Source organism: Neovison vison, chromosome 4 (genome assembly GCF_020171115.1).
Source record: "Neovison vison isolate M4711 chromosome 4, ASM_NN_V1, whole genome shotgun sequence".
NCBI lineage: Eukaryota > Metazoa > Chordata > Mammalia > Carnivora > Mustelidae > Neogale > Neogale vison.
Window position 1 is genome coordinate 216,571,210 of NC_058094.1, and position 15,037 is coordinate 216,586,246.

At 43.3% G+C, this 15,037-nt stretch overlaps 1 protein-coding gene across 1 annotated transcript in view; it reads right to left on the bottom strand.

Annotated features, from left to right (window-relative positions):
- KIAA1549 (KIAA1549 ortholog) overlaps positions 1-15,037 on the bottom strand; it is a 135,291-nt gene that overhangs the window by 55,718 nt on the left and 64,536 nt on the right. Inside the window, exons 8-10 of the mRNA XM_044247032.1 lie at positions 14,298-14,357; positions 12,720-12,868; positions 3,081-3,258 (exon numbers count right to left, since the gene is read on the bottom strand). Coding sequence (XP_044102967.1) covers positions 3,081-3,258; positions 12,720-12,868; positions 14,298-14,357 — 387 coding nt within the window. The remainder of the gene's footprint in view (positions 1-3,080; positions 3,259-12,719; positions 12,869-14,297; positions 14,358-15,037) is intronic.

Sequence of the window (15,037 nt, forward strand, 5' to 3'; positions counted from 1 at the left end):
GCTTCAAGTGCTCTGCCTTTCTCTCCTTTACCAGCTCCTTTCCCTAACCTCCCCTCCTGGTCCTGGGCCCTCGTCTTCTTCATACTGCACTCATCCTTTCAAAAGACTCAGCTCCTCTTAAAGCTCAGGTTCCAGTTACCAAAATGTCCCCCTCCCCTCTGCCCAACCTTCTCACCCATTATCACCACTTCATAAAAACGGCTCCGTGAGAAGGCGAGTTTCCTCCTTGCCTAAGTTGTTCTGTCCGGGAGGCCTTTGCCTTATAAATGGTACCTTACTATTTTCTTTTTCCAAAGATTTTATTTATTTGAGAAAAAAAGAGAGAGACCAAGCAGGGGGGAGGGGCAGAGGCAGAGAGAGAAGCAGACCCCTGCTGAGCAGGAAGCCGGAAGCTGGGCTCAATTCCAGGACCTGGAGATCCTGACCTGAGCTGAAGGCAGATGCTTAACCGACTGAGCCACCCAGACGCCCCGGTATCTTACTAATTTAAAGTGCATTTTATTACATAAATGTTGTCATCTCGATACAGTGCACTTTACTTATTAATACGGTCGTGGCTCTGAGTCTTGTCTTTTCAAATACAGTTCAGTCTCCAGGGGCAGGGGCTAAGTTTTATGCTCTTTTCATATTCCATGATGGTTAGCACCTGCCATGGGATCAAAATGTTTCTGCTCAAAGATGTAACAACAGGAAAGATTCTCGGCGCTGGTGTACGGGTGGGCTCCGGCCTCTGAGAGACCAGGGAACCGAGCAAGCAGTCCACAGCTTGAGTGCCACGGAGGAGGCACAAATTACACAGCAGAGACCACACGGGAAATGGAAAAAGGGACAAAGTATTAATCTTATCTTTAAATTTGGTCTGAAGAGCGTCTATGCACGTAGCTCATTTTGCATGAAAACGAACAATACGGGAGGGACAGAATCAAACCAAGGAGCTGTGACAACCGGATGCTCTTCTTAATGCTGACCTGGGAACACCCGGGAGGGGCCCAGATGGACCGAAGCAGGCCCAGCTCCCAGGGTCGACAGCTGCCCGGGGCTGAGCCTGACGACGGCTGAGGCTTCCAATCCCTTGGATCTTTATCCTGTGGTTTTTAGCAGGAAACTGAGGGAAGAGAGGTGCAAACAACAGAGGGAAGGAGCTTCAAAAGGTAACACCCTAGAGTAAGTCCTCTTCTTTCAGAGGCTTAGCTGGACTGGAGCACCTCTCCTACAATCAGAGACGTCCTCGATGAAGACATATAAGTAAGTGCTTCGTTATTTTTTCTCACTGCTTTGAAACAGAACACACTAATACACAATCATATCTCAAATACACAAACCACCAAGGGACTGTTTGCTTAGACTCTCCGCATCATCATCTGTGAATGTGACAAAGCGTGCCCTCGAGCCCTGGCCCTGCTTAGTTTCCAGGGGCAAGGACAGAGGTCACAAAGAGCCTTCCGTTACCGAGGATCACCATGAAGCTGTCATTTTATAAAGGTGCCTTCGCGGCCTACGTGTTCTTTGTAAAGAACTTTTCAGTATTTTCTGATGCTCTATTCCTTCTAAACACTTACTTATCCCTTTACTGTTGGGAGCAAATATGGCCGAGTTCCTACAAGGATTGCTCTCTGGCTCACAGGCAAAAGTGTCCACGTTAAAAGAGCCATCTGGGGCACCTGGGTGGCTCAGGGGGTTAACCCTCTGCCTTTTGGCTCGGGTCATGATCCCAGTGTCTTGGGATCGAGTCCCGCATCAGGCTCTCTGCTAAGCAGGGAGACTGCCTCCCCCTCTCTCTCTCTGCCTGCCTCTCTGCCTACTTGTGATCTCTCTTTCTCTGTAAAATAAATAAATAAAATCTTTAGGAAAAAAAAAAAAAAGAGCCGTCTGGTTCATAAAGGAACAATTAGAGAAAGACACTCTTCTGTGTCTCTCCGTTTTCTTAATTTTAAATGCCCAGAATCTGGGAGTTGAAAACTAAGGCACTGGGAGCAACCACTGCCGGAGGCAGGAGCCAAGTGTCTTCCAACAATAATACAGAAATATCAAAATACCTCTTTCTAAATTGTGAAGTACTGCGAGGACCGGGAGGGAGAGAAACAGCAATGAACCCGGTAAGGATCAAGGACTTCTTTGTGTTGCAAAACTCAGCAGGAAGCCAATAAATGCAGAGGGCACCTCCCAGCTTCCTGTGTGACTAACTGTCCCCACCAACGTTCAAAATATGACAGGCAAGATTTCGGAATAAATACAGAGAAAACAAGTTATTTTACGTAAGACAAAATTTTTTAAAAAGAGACATAGTACAGGAGTAGGGGGAAAATTGTTACAGTTAACTTAAGGTAACTCACTCTAACCCTGGGGATACAAAATGCTGGGTAGGAGAACAACTGTGCAGGCTACAAGTACAAGCAGCTGAAATAAAGGACTTGGCAAGTAAATTTTAACAACTGACATTTCAGGGCACTGGAATGGCTCAGTTGGTAAGGCATCTCAAGGCCCTGGGATGAAGCCCTACCTCAGGCTCTGGAGAGGGGGCTCTCAGGGACTCTCAGGGGCTGGAGGGGGGGAGGGGCTCAGGGGGCTCTTGGGGGGGGGTCTCTGGCTCTCTGCTCAGTGGGAAACCTGCTTTGCCCTCTCCCTCTGCCCCTCCCCCCACTCATGCTCTCTTGCTTTCTCTCTCTCAAATACATAAAAATTCTTTTTAAAAAATGACATTTTAGGGGCCCCTGGGTGGCTCAGTGTGTTGAAGCCTCTGCCTTTGGCTCAGGTCATGATCCCATCGTTCTGGGATCAAGCCCGCATCAGGCTCTCTGCTCAGCAGGGAGCCTGCTTCCTCCTCCATCTCTCTGCCTGCCTCTCTGCCTGCTTGTGATCTCTGTCAAATAAATAAAATCTTTAAAAATAAAATAAAAATAAAAAATGATGTTTTATACAAGTGCCACATAATAAATAATAAGGGTTTAAGACATTATTCTATGCACACAAGAATGCTTTAAACTCAGATTTCATTGTCAGGGAAGAAAAAACCACCAAACCTGGCTTTTGATGCCAGCACAGCACAGACAGCACTTAGGGTCTATGTGTCACACACTTACGTTGGGCAACAGCACCTTGAATGCGGTAACCCAAGATAATGGCTGCTCTCTGGATATCTATCTTGTTAATCAGATCTGAAGACCTGACTGCACTGAGTCTTTCTCCATCTTGATCTTCCACAAAGTAGATGAGCTGCACAGGATTGTCTTCTCCCTCTAGCCTTGACACGTTGACCATCTAAAAGATAACAGAAACCATTAGCATTTTTGAAGCTCCTATTTCCAGATGCCCTGGCTCAGGGCACCCAGTCTTGACTGTGTTATTCAGGATTCATTCCAATGCTCATAATGAGCTTGTGACACCATTCTGGATCCCGGAATCCCCACGATGCTCTTTCAATGGGAAGAGGGACAATGAATGTTACTCTGTACGGAATAACAAATGTGCCTCATCTTGCTCAAAATAGTCCCTGAGACAAATGAGCAAGTAGGACACAGAGAACACAGAGTTGGCCAAGGCCAGGCAGTCTTCAATGGAGACCGACCACGTCCAGCCTGTCATGGGAGAATGCTGCTCTCCTCCCAACATGAATCATAAGGGCTACGTGCATCCCTGGTTCTCAGAAACTATTCCTGGTTTCATCCAATCTCACCTTGAATCAGCATTTTCTCTTTTTTTAGGGCACGGCTTCTCAACCTTGGTACTACTGCCATTTTGGTTCAACGGGGGGCTATCCCAAGTATCATAGGATATTTAGCAGCATCAATGTCCTCTACTTACTAGATGCCAGTACCAACAGCCACACCTCCCTCACCAGCTGTGACAACCAAAAATGTCACTAGACATGCCAGATGCACCGGCAGGGGGCATAAAGTCACCACCACTTGAGAACCACTGCTCTCGGGATTATAAATTCTTCAACACCCCACTCTCAACAACGGATAAATCACATAGCTGGAGAATCAGCAAGGAAACAGAAGATCTGAGCAACACTATAGACTAAAGGAACCTAACAGACATTTACGGAACGTTCCATTCAGTATCAACAGAAAACACATTCTCCTCAAGCACCCATGGAACATTTTCTAGGATATACCATATGTTAGGCCACGAAACAGTCTCAACAAATTCAAGAGAACAGAAATTATATCAAGTATCTTTTCTGACCACAACAGTATGAAAATACAATCAATAATAGGAGAAAGCTGAATATTTCACAAACACATGGAAATTAAACAGCACACTCCTGAAAATACCAGTAGACCAAAGAACAAATTGAAAAGGAAATTTTAAATATATCGAGACAAATGAAAACAGAAATACAACATACAAAAATGTATGGGATATACCAAAAGCAGTTATAAGAGGGAAGTTTATAGCTATAAATGCATACATTAAGAAAAACGAGATTTCAAGTAAAAAACCTGGGCATCTGAGAGACTCAGTCAGTTAAGCATCCAACTCTTGATTTCAGTTCAGGTCATGATCTCAGGGTTGTGGGATTGAGCCCCACATCAGGCTCCATACTCAGTCCTGAGCCTTCTTGAGATTCTCTCTCACCCTCTGACCCTCCCTCCTCTAGTCTGCTCATAGTACACGCTCTCACTCCCTCTCTGAAATAAATAAATAAATCTTTAAAAACAAAAAACAAAAAAATAACTTTATACCTCAAGGACCTAAGAAAAAAAGAAAAAACCTAAGTCCAAGGTTAGCAGAAGGGAGAAAATAATGAAGATCAGGGGCGCCTGGGTGGCTCAGTGGGTTAGGCCGCTGCCTTCGGCTCAGGTCATGATCTCAGGGTCCTGGGATCGAGTCCCGCATCGGGCTCTCTGCTCAGCAGGGAGCCTGCTTCCTCCTCTCTCTCTCTCTGCCTGCCTCTCTGCCTACTTGTGATCTCTCTCTGTCAAATAAAATAAAATCTTAAAAAAAAAAAATAATAATGAAGATCAGAGCAGAAATTAATAAAATCGATAACAGGAAAAATTACCAAAACTAAGCATTGGCTCTTTGAAAAGAAGCAAAATTGATAAATCTTCAGCTAGACCAACAAAGAAAAAAGAGGACTCAAATGAAAGTTATAAATGAAAGAGGAGACACTACAACAGGTAACAGAAACACAAAGGATCATTGAAGAATACTTTAAATAATTACACAACAACAAAATGGATAACCCAGGAGCAATGGAAAAATTCCTGGAAACATACAACCTACTGAGACTGAATCAGGAAGAAACAGAAAATGTGAACAGACCAATAAGAATTAAGAAGGCTGGGGACGCCTGGGTGGCTCAGTGGGTTAAAGCCTCTGCCTTCGGCTCAGGTCACGATCTCAGGGTCCTGGGATCGAGTCCCACATCAGGCTCTCTGCTCAGCAGGGAGCCTGCTTCCTCCTCTCTCTGACTGCCTCTCTGCCTACTTGTAATCTCTGTCTGTCAAATAAATAAATAAAATCTTAAAAAAAAAAAAAAAAGAATTAAGAAGGCTGAATCAGTAATCAAAAACTTCCCCCCCAAAAAACCAGGACCAGATGGTTTCACTGACGAATTCTACAAAACATTCAAAGAATTAATACTAATCCTTCTCAAAAGTTTCCAAAACAATAAAGAGAAGGGAACATTCCCAAACTCATTTTATGAGACCAATATTACCATGATACCAAAGTCTACTAAGGATACTACAAAAACAAAAACAAACAAACAAACAAAAAAACACCCTACAGGGCAATATCTCTTATGAATTGGATGCAAAAATTCTCAACAAAATACGAGCAAACCAAATGCAAGAGTACATTCAAAAGATCATGCAACATGGGGCTCCTGGGTGGCTCAGTTGGTTAAGCACCTGAACCTTGGTTTTGGCTCAGGTCATGATCTCAGGGTTGTAAGATCAAGCCCCACATCAGACTCCAGGCTCAGTACAGAGTCTGCTCAGGATTCTTTTTCTCTCCCTCTCCCTCTGCTCCTTCCATCACTTGCACTCATGTTCTCTCTTGCACACTCTCTCTCGCTCTCTAAAATAAATAAGTAAAATCTTAAAAAAAAAAAAATCGTGCACTATGATCAAGTGGGATTCATCCTTGAAATGCAAGGATGGTTCAACAAATCAATCAGTAAGTTTGGTATATCACATTGATAAATGAAAGATAAAAACCATACGATCATCTAAACAGATGCAGGAAAAGTATTTGACAAAACTCAATTTCCACTCAACATATAAACCAGCAACAAACTGAGTGTGGAAGGAACATATCTCCACATAGGAAAGGCCATATCTAACAAACCCAGAGCTAAAATTGAAAGTCTTTCCTATATAATCAGAAACAAGGGGTGCCTGGGTGGCTCAGTCATTAAGAGTCTGCTTCAGCTCAGGTCATGATTCCTGGGTCCTGAGATCAAGCCCCATGTCAGGCTCCCTACTCAGGAGGAAGCCTGCTTCTCCCTCTCCCACTCCACCTGCTTGTGTGCTGTCTCTATCACTGTGTCTCTCCCTCTCTCTGTCAAATAAATAAATAAATAAATAAAATTGGGGGGGTATAAATAAATAAAATCAGAAATAAGACAAGAGGGTCCAATCTCAGCACTCCTTTTCAATCCAATACTATCCTAGCCCATGCAATCAGACAAGGAAAAAAAAAAAAAAAAGGCATCCAAAGCAGAAAGGAAGATGTAAAATCCATCACTATTTGCAAGATGACATGATATTATACATAGAAAACCCTCGGGACGCCTGGGTGGTTCAGTTGGTTAAGCAGCTGCCTTCGGCTCAGGTCATGATCCCAGCATCCTGGGATCGAGTCCCACATCGGGCTCCTTGCTCGGCAAGGAGCCTGCTTCTCCCTCTGCCTCTGCCTGCCATTCTGTCTGCCTGTGCTCACTCTCTCTCTCTGATAAATAAAATTAAAAAAAAAAAAAATTTCAAAAAGAAAACCCAAAACACTCCACCTTCAGTAAAGTTACAGGATACAAAATTAATGTATTAAAAAATCTGTTGTGTTTGTGGGGTGTGTGTGTGTATGTGTGTGTTTAAAGATTTTTATTTATTTATTTGACAGAGAAAGAGAGAGAGATCACAAGTAGGCAGAGAGAGCATGGAAGCAGGCTCCCCACTGAGCAGATCCCGATGGGGGACCCTGAGATCATGATCTGAGCTGGAAGTAGAGACTTAACCCACTGAGCCACACAGGCACCCGTATGTGTGTGTGTGTGTGTGTGTGTGTGTTTTAAGTAGATTCCATGCCAAGTGTGGAGCCCATTGCAGGACTTGAACACATGACCTTGAGATCAAGACCTGAGCTGAAATCAAGAGTCCAATACCCAATCAACTGAGCCACCCAGGTGCCCTTATGTTTTCTCTATAATAATAATGAAGATTTTGAAAAAGAAATAAAATAGTACCATTCACAACAGCATCAAAAATAATAAAATACCTAGAAATAAATTTAACCGAGGAATTAGAAGATCCGTACACTAAAAACTATAAGACACTGATGAAAGAAATTGAAGACACAAATAAATGGAAAGATACTTTGTGTTCATGGACTGGAATACTTTGTTAAAATGTCCATATTATCTTGGGGCGCGTAGGTGGCTCAGTCAGTTAAGCATCTGCCTTTGGCTCAGGTCATGATCCCAGGGTCCTGGGATCAAGCCCCATGTTGGCCTCCCTGCTCAGCAGCAAGTCTATTTCTCCCTTTCCCTCTGCCCCTCTGCCTGCTTGTGCACTCACTCTCTCTCTCTCTCTCAAATAAATAAAATCTTTTTTTAAAAATGTACATACTACCCAAAGCCATCTACAGATGCCACCTAGAGCCCTCTGTGGCCATCTAAATTATAATGGCATTTTAGAAATAGAAAAAATAATCCTAATATTCATATGGAATCACATAAGACCCTGGTAACAAAGGAGCCAAGAATACTCAATGGGAAAAAGATAGTGTCTTCAATAAATGGTGCTAAAAAAAAACTGTATATGCACAACCAAAAAAATTAAACTGGGTCCCTCTCTTATATCACTCACAAAAAATAACTCCAGGGGCACCAGGGTGGCTAGGTCGGTTGAGCATCTGCCTTCCGCTCAGGTCAGGATCCCAGGGTCCTGGGATCGAGTCCTGAATCGGGCTCTCTGCTCAGCAGAGAGTCTGCTTCCTCCTCTCTCTCTGCCTGCCTCTCTGCCTACTTGTGATCTCTGTTTGTCAAACAAATAAATAAAAATCTTTAAAGAAAAAAAATAACTCCAATGGAAAGTTTTAAATGTAAGACCTGAAACCATAAAACTCCTAAAAGAAAACATAAGGGAAAGGCTCCTTGACGTTGGTCTTGGCAATGACTTTCTAGATATAACACTCAAAGCACAAGCAAAAAAAAAAGCAAAAATAAACAAGCAGACTGTATCAAACTTAAAAGCTTCTGCATAGCAAAAGAAAGACTCAACAAAATGAAAAGACAACGTATGGAAAGGGAGAAAATATGCAACAAATCATATATCTGATAAGAGATTAATATCCAAAATATATAAGGAACTCATACAACTCGATAGCAAACAAACAAATAAAAACACACCCAAACTCTCTGATTTAAAAATGGGCACATGATCTGAACAGACATTTTTCAAAAAAATACACACAAACAGCCAACAGGTATATGAAAAGGTCAACATCACTAATCATCAGAGAAAAGTAAATCAAAGCCACAATGAGGTTATCACGTCACACCTGATAGAATGGCTATCATCAGAAGACAAGAGATGGGTGCTGGTAAGAAGGTGGGGAAAAGGGGGCCCTTGTGCATGGTTGGTGGGAATATAAATGGGTGCCGGCATTGTGGAAAACAGTATGGATGTTCCTCACATAATTTTAAATAGAACTACCATGTGATCCAGGAATCCCACTTCTGGGTATATACCGAAAGGAAGTAAAATCCACTATCTGAAAAGATATCTGTATTCCCCCAGCCCCGCCCCTGCTCACTGCGGCATTATTTACAACAACCAAGACATGGAAGTGACCTAAGTGTCCATCCATGGACAAACGGATAAAGAAGATGTGATGTGATATGCACACACATGTGCGTGAACACACACACACACACACACACACATGCAATATCATTTGGTCATAAGAAAGAAGAAAATCCTGCCATTTGCAACCATATAGACCTGGAGGGCATTATGCAAACCGAAATAAGGCAGACAAAGAAAGACAAACACCGTATGCTCTTGCTTATTTGTGGAATCTAAAAAAGCCAAACTCATAAAAATAGAGAGTAGAGATTAATTGCCAGGAACAGGAGTTGGGAGAAATGGGTGATGGTGGCCAAAGGGTATGAACTTCCAGCTGTAAGATGAGTAAGTTCCAGGGGTCGAATGCATAGCATAGTGCCATAGTTAACAATACTGTTTTATATACTTGAGAGGTGCTGAGTATAGATCTTAAAAATTCTCACCACAACCAAAAAAACTCTTACTACATCCAAAAAATAGTCATGGATGTGTTAACTAATGTTACTGTGCCAGTCACTTTGCAATATAAACATATATCAAATCATCAGTTGCACACTTTAAACCTATATGGTATCATGTCAAGTATCTTTCAATTGAGCTAGAAAGTTGTACACAAATTCACAATCACCTAGTCAAATAGTGCTTTGATTTGTCTCAGAATTCATCTCCCTCTGGTGCCCTCTCATATTAGGACTTCAGAATCTAGTATCCTTGCTGTATCACAGTTTTACATAAATACATGTTTCTATTTTGTTGCTGTTTCTCTAATAATATGCAACAATTTTACTGTCCCTTGAGACTCCAGCAAAATGCAGGGCTAATGTCAACAATGAGTCCAAGCCCTCTATTTTGCATAAGCAATTTGAATTTTTGGTCTCTACATTTGCCATTGGCAAAACGCAGCTGCTACTTTTCTAGCCACGTGTACAGAATTGTAATGCTGCCCTGCGTTCTGGACACGGCTGCGGGACTCCTTCTTCCCCACTGGAAACTTCTGGCAAATCAATAACTTCATGATTTCACTGTGAATGCCTTCTTCCAGATAATTTTAAAAGATCCTTAACAAACAGGTCCAAACTCTCATCCCTGGAGAATCTGTTCTTTATACCTCCCCATTCTAAGAAGGACTCATCTATCCTGCCCTTTGTGTACTATGTCTAGGCTCATTCCCTGACCACTTCTACTCCCTAACCACCTACTCCCTCCCCAAACTGGGCTGTAATGATTAATTTTTTATTAGCCTTGAGAATGGAATACTATCGAAGGACTATGTGAATGTTTACTACACTGAAAAAGTTTTGATACCTTTTAGCAATGGTTTCACCTGGCAGTAACCAAGTTTCAGTGTATTTGGGTATATAATTAAAGATTCTATAAACTCATCCAATCTAAAAGCAACAGTCAGTAAAATCTAATTCTAGATCCTTTCTAGATGACTTCTTATCAGATTTATATCTGGAATCCATACAACCATAGTAGGATGGAGTCATCATTTTGGGCAACATTTTCAATTTCATTTTTTAAAAAATTATTTTCTGATTAAAATCACATGTTCACTGTACAAATTACATGCTCGTTGGAGAAATCCTGAAAACACACAAAATGTGTAAAAAAAAAAAGATGAAAATCACCTGAAGTTCAGTCAACCAAAGAAAATTATTATAAACACTGTGGCATACTTCCATTATTTTTTTCATAGGTTTCATATTAATATTTGGATGACAGCACATGCATTCTTTGGTAATCTTTGTTCACCATATCACTCAATAATTTATTAATTTATGTATTTTGAGAGTGAGAGAGAGTGAGTGGGGGAGGGGGCCAGGAGGGGAAGGGCAGAAGGAGAGGGAGAGAGAGAATCTGAAGCAGGCTCCACATTGAGTGTGGAGCGGGGCTTGGTTTCTCGACCCTGAGATCAAGACCTGAGCTAAAATCAAGAGTTGGATGCTTAACCCACTAAGCCACCCAGGTACTCCTCAATAGTTTTTTTTTTTTTTTAAATGACAATGGCCACCTAACATTCCAACATACAAAGATTCACTATAATTTATTTACTCATTCTCCAACTGCTGGTCATTGAGGTTGCTCTCATGTTTTCCCTTTTACAGATAATATCTCAATGAAGAGTCCTGAACTGTTGCACATGAATCCTTGTCTACGTCTCCACATTGGGTTACCCTAAGGAGGGGAAAGATGTGGGGTGCAGTCCCAGTGCAATCCGTCAGTTGGCACCACTGGCTGGGGGTGGCTTGGTTCACTTCCACAGACCTCACACTCCTACCTGAGGGAAGTTGCACAACTCACGTAGCACTTCGTTAGGTAGTTTAATGAGGTCTCTGTTTTACGTGCATAAATTCGCCTCCACCAAGACCTTGAACTCTACGAAGCCAGGGCTGCTAAATAAGGCAAGGCTTTTACAAGTCATTTTAATTTCTTCTTTGTTTAGTGTTTATTTAACGTTATTCACAATTTTTCATTAGTTTTTTAAAATTTCTCTATACTCGACTATAGCTGGCAAAGGAACGACTGTGAGAGAGGGAATCCAAAGCAAAGCTGATGGGGAAAACTTGGTAAGAGGATCACAGGACAATGCCACCAGCTCAAGACAAACTTCCGCCACTCCCATCCAAGTCAGATGCACACCTTTCCCTTTGATGCCCCTGCACCCCCGGGTTTCACCAGCTTTCCTGTCTCTGCGACGCCTTAACTTTAAAGATTTTTTATTTTTATTTATTTGTCAGAGAGAGAGCACACAGGCAGGCAGAGTGGCAAGCAGAGGCAGAGGGAGAAGCAGGCTCCCCACTGTGCGGGGAGTCCGATGCGGGACCTGATCCCAGGACACTGGGATCACGACCTGAGCTGAAGGCAGCTGCTCAACCGACTGAGCCACCCAGGCGTCCCTCGACGCCTTAACTTTAAATATCCCGTTTTCCTAGCTCTAGAGGTCAGCAGTCAATAAAGAAAAACATCCAAAACATCAGAATTCACATTGAGATGGGAATAAATTACAGCCCCAATCCCCAGCTCTCTGCAAGCACTTGCATTTCTGATGGGTCACCTTTGGATTCAAATGGATCTGTTGTCCGTGGCCTTCCTGCTAGTTTACAAAATGGACTATAGGGTGACGGATGGTAACTAGACTTCTTGCGGTGGTCGCTTTGGGGTGTATGCAAATATCAAATCATTATCTCGTCCGTCTGAAACTAACATAATGTCATATACCAATTTTATCCCAAGTGAACCAACAACAACAAAGTGGAGATAGTTGGGTAACATGAAACCACCTGCACTGGCTGGAGGCAAAGAGGATAAAGTGCTCAAGGGAGGACACAAAATTCTCCTCTCTCCGGTCCCTTAAGGTCTCTTGCAGAGGGATGATTTATAGCTATGATGCGATTAATAATACTTACCACTGCATTAAATTGACTACGTTTTTGGTGATTAAAAACTACTCCAAAAAACAAGGTCATGTTGATGGCATGGCAACCCAGTGACACAATTTTCTTGCCGTGCTCCCCACGGGTCTACGTGTCTAGACTCTAGTCGAACTGAAATGCTACCACGCTCACTTGCTACCAGATAGAGTCCTCCGTCCCCATTAGAATTTCTCATAGCATCTTCCATTTGCGTGGAAATTCCGTGTGTTTTTGGACAAATCTCTGTCCCCTCCTTCCCTCCTCGCTTGGCCTTCTTAAGGAGTACCTGCACCACGCTGTTCCCGGCAGCGACGGTGGCCCTTCTCCACATCCGCCTCCGCGTGGACACCTCGCTGAGCAGCTGGGCCAGCTTGCGTTCCATCTCGGCCTGAAACACTTCATTCTGGAGCTGCTTCTCCACGACGCCCAGGAGAACTACATTTACAAAATGAAACACACACAGGCCCCGAAACAAGTTAGCAGCAGAGGAAAAATGAGCGCGTGTGAAGGACAAATTAACATAGGATTCCTATCACGTGCCCACGCCTCCAGAGGAGATCCTAGGGAGAGAAAGTGAACATGAACAGGGTCATGGGGAGCCAGGAAGTGCTGCTCAAGGGTCTTATTTACAGTTCCAAGCTCTTACATGGACTGGTGGCCAGAAGTCCCAGGAACTCAGCAGCATAGAAGCTTTGGAGCTGAGAACTCCCACACACGGGCAAACATTTTGTCCATCCTTATTTCAAAACTTCTGGGGGCGCCTGGGTGGCTCAGTGGGTTAAAGCCTCTGCCTTCAGCTCAGGTCATGATCCCAGTGTTCTGGGATCGAGCCCCACATTGGGCTCTCTGCTCAGCGGGGAGCCTGCTTCCTCCAATCTCTCTCTCTGCCTGCCTCTCTGCCTACTTGTAATCTCTGTCAAATAAATAAATAAAAATCTAAAAAAAGAAAAAAAAAACTTCTGGAAATGCTGTAGTTCATATCTCGTCTAGTCTCAAGACTTAGATGCACAAACTCACCCCAAATAAGGGTGCTTGTCTGAAAAATATCTGCTATAAACAAGATTATCAAACAGATAATGGGCTTGTCAGCATACGGTCGAAGGAACGACCCATGGGCTTTGCAGCCAGAACCGGCTCAAATACACCCGGAGATAGACAAGGGACGAGTCTCCTAAGTGCTGGGAAAATGATCTGGAAAATGGGGCCACTGCACCACACAAAGAAGTGGAGCCTTTGCACGGGATGTGAAGCAAGGAGGACCGACAGGGTCTGAGAAACCACAATTGATGACCGTCACCACAGCACACGATTCTCTCCATGACCAGTTACTTACTGTGCCACTCACACACTGGGCACATAGTGAGGGTGTCACTGTCTCTTGGACTTTGGTTACCCAGTTAGAAAGCCTTTATCTGCAATGCCATAGCTATAAATATCTGACCCAGGCCCACAAGACTTTTTAAAAAACCTTATTTGCTCACCAAGCTATCTTATTCGTCCTCATAAAACCAAACAAATAAGCCTTTTTAGAAAAAAAAAAAAAAAAACACACAGAGAGAGAGAGATCCTTGCTTTGGAACTCTATCCTGTTTTGGATCAGAAGACTGTCAATTCTTGTGAGACCTTCCCCTGAACTTGATGTATGATTTTAAAGAAAGCCAATCCTTTTTGTGCCATAACTCAGCAGGACATATTCCCACAGCTGAATCTGAATTCCCTTCTCATTCATTCTTTGCCAAGAATTTAAGGGACATGGCGCCCTGAATTTAGGACTCAGACGCACGAAAGTTGACATCATGCTCAGCACACCTGCACAGACTTTTTATTCTTACAGCTGCCAAAGCATTATGTAAGTCCAACATACCTGTTCTCACCCAGGAGGATTTCAACAACTGAGATAAGTTCAGCTGTGGGTACTGGAAGGCTATAAAAGGGAAAGGAGGGAAATCCGTAAGAACATGTTTGCACGCATCAGAAAGGTAAGTCTAGGGAGTACCCGCGAAGTCACAGTACTTTGCCCTTCCACGGTATTTTGCCTTTAGTGCAAAACGTGTTAGAACAAAATGCCAGGCTGGTGTGAAGGCGAGGACCACAGGCAGTTTCTGAGCACAGGAGTCTCCAGGAGAAAGGCAGAGAAGGAGAAGTGAAAGGCTGGCTTGAGTGACCCAGTGGGACCCCGCTTCACACAGAGCCCACCCACCCACATGATCCCCTGGAAATCTCATTGTTCCAGAGCAATGAGATTTCACACTGTGTTCGCTGGGACCCCAAGATTTCCCAGCAATGACTCCAGGTAAAGTGACCCTATGTCCTGGCTTGCCCGGGACAGACCCGGGCTACCCCCGCTGTCATCCTTACTCTTTTACCCATACCTGCACAGCACAGAACGAACGGCGCAATTTGTAAAGAACAATTTCTATCCCTGCCTACTTTTGCATCTGACAAGTTACCCTTTTTAATTAACCGCACACGAAAACACATAAAAGTCATCGGACCATTTGGCTGTTCCATTTTTGTAAAGGAATTTGATGTATTTTTTGGCCTGACTTCAACCCTCAAATCTACTGTTTTTTTGAAGTAAATGTTCACCCATCCCCAGGCCGC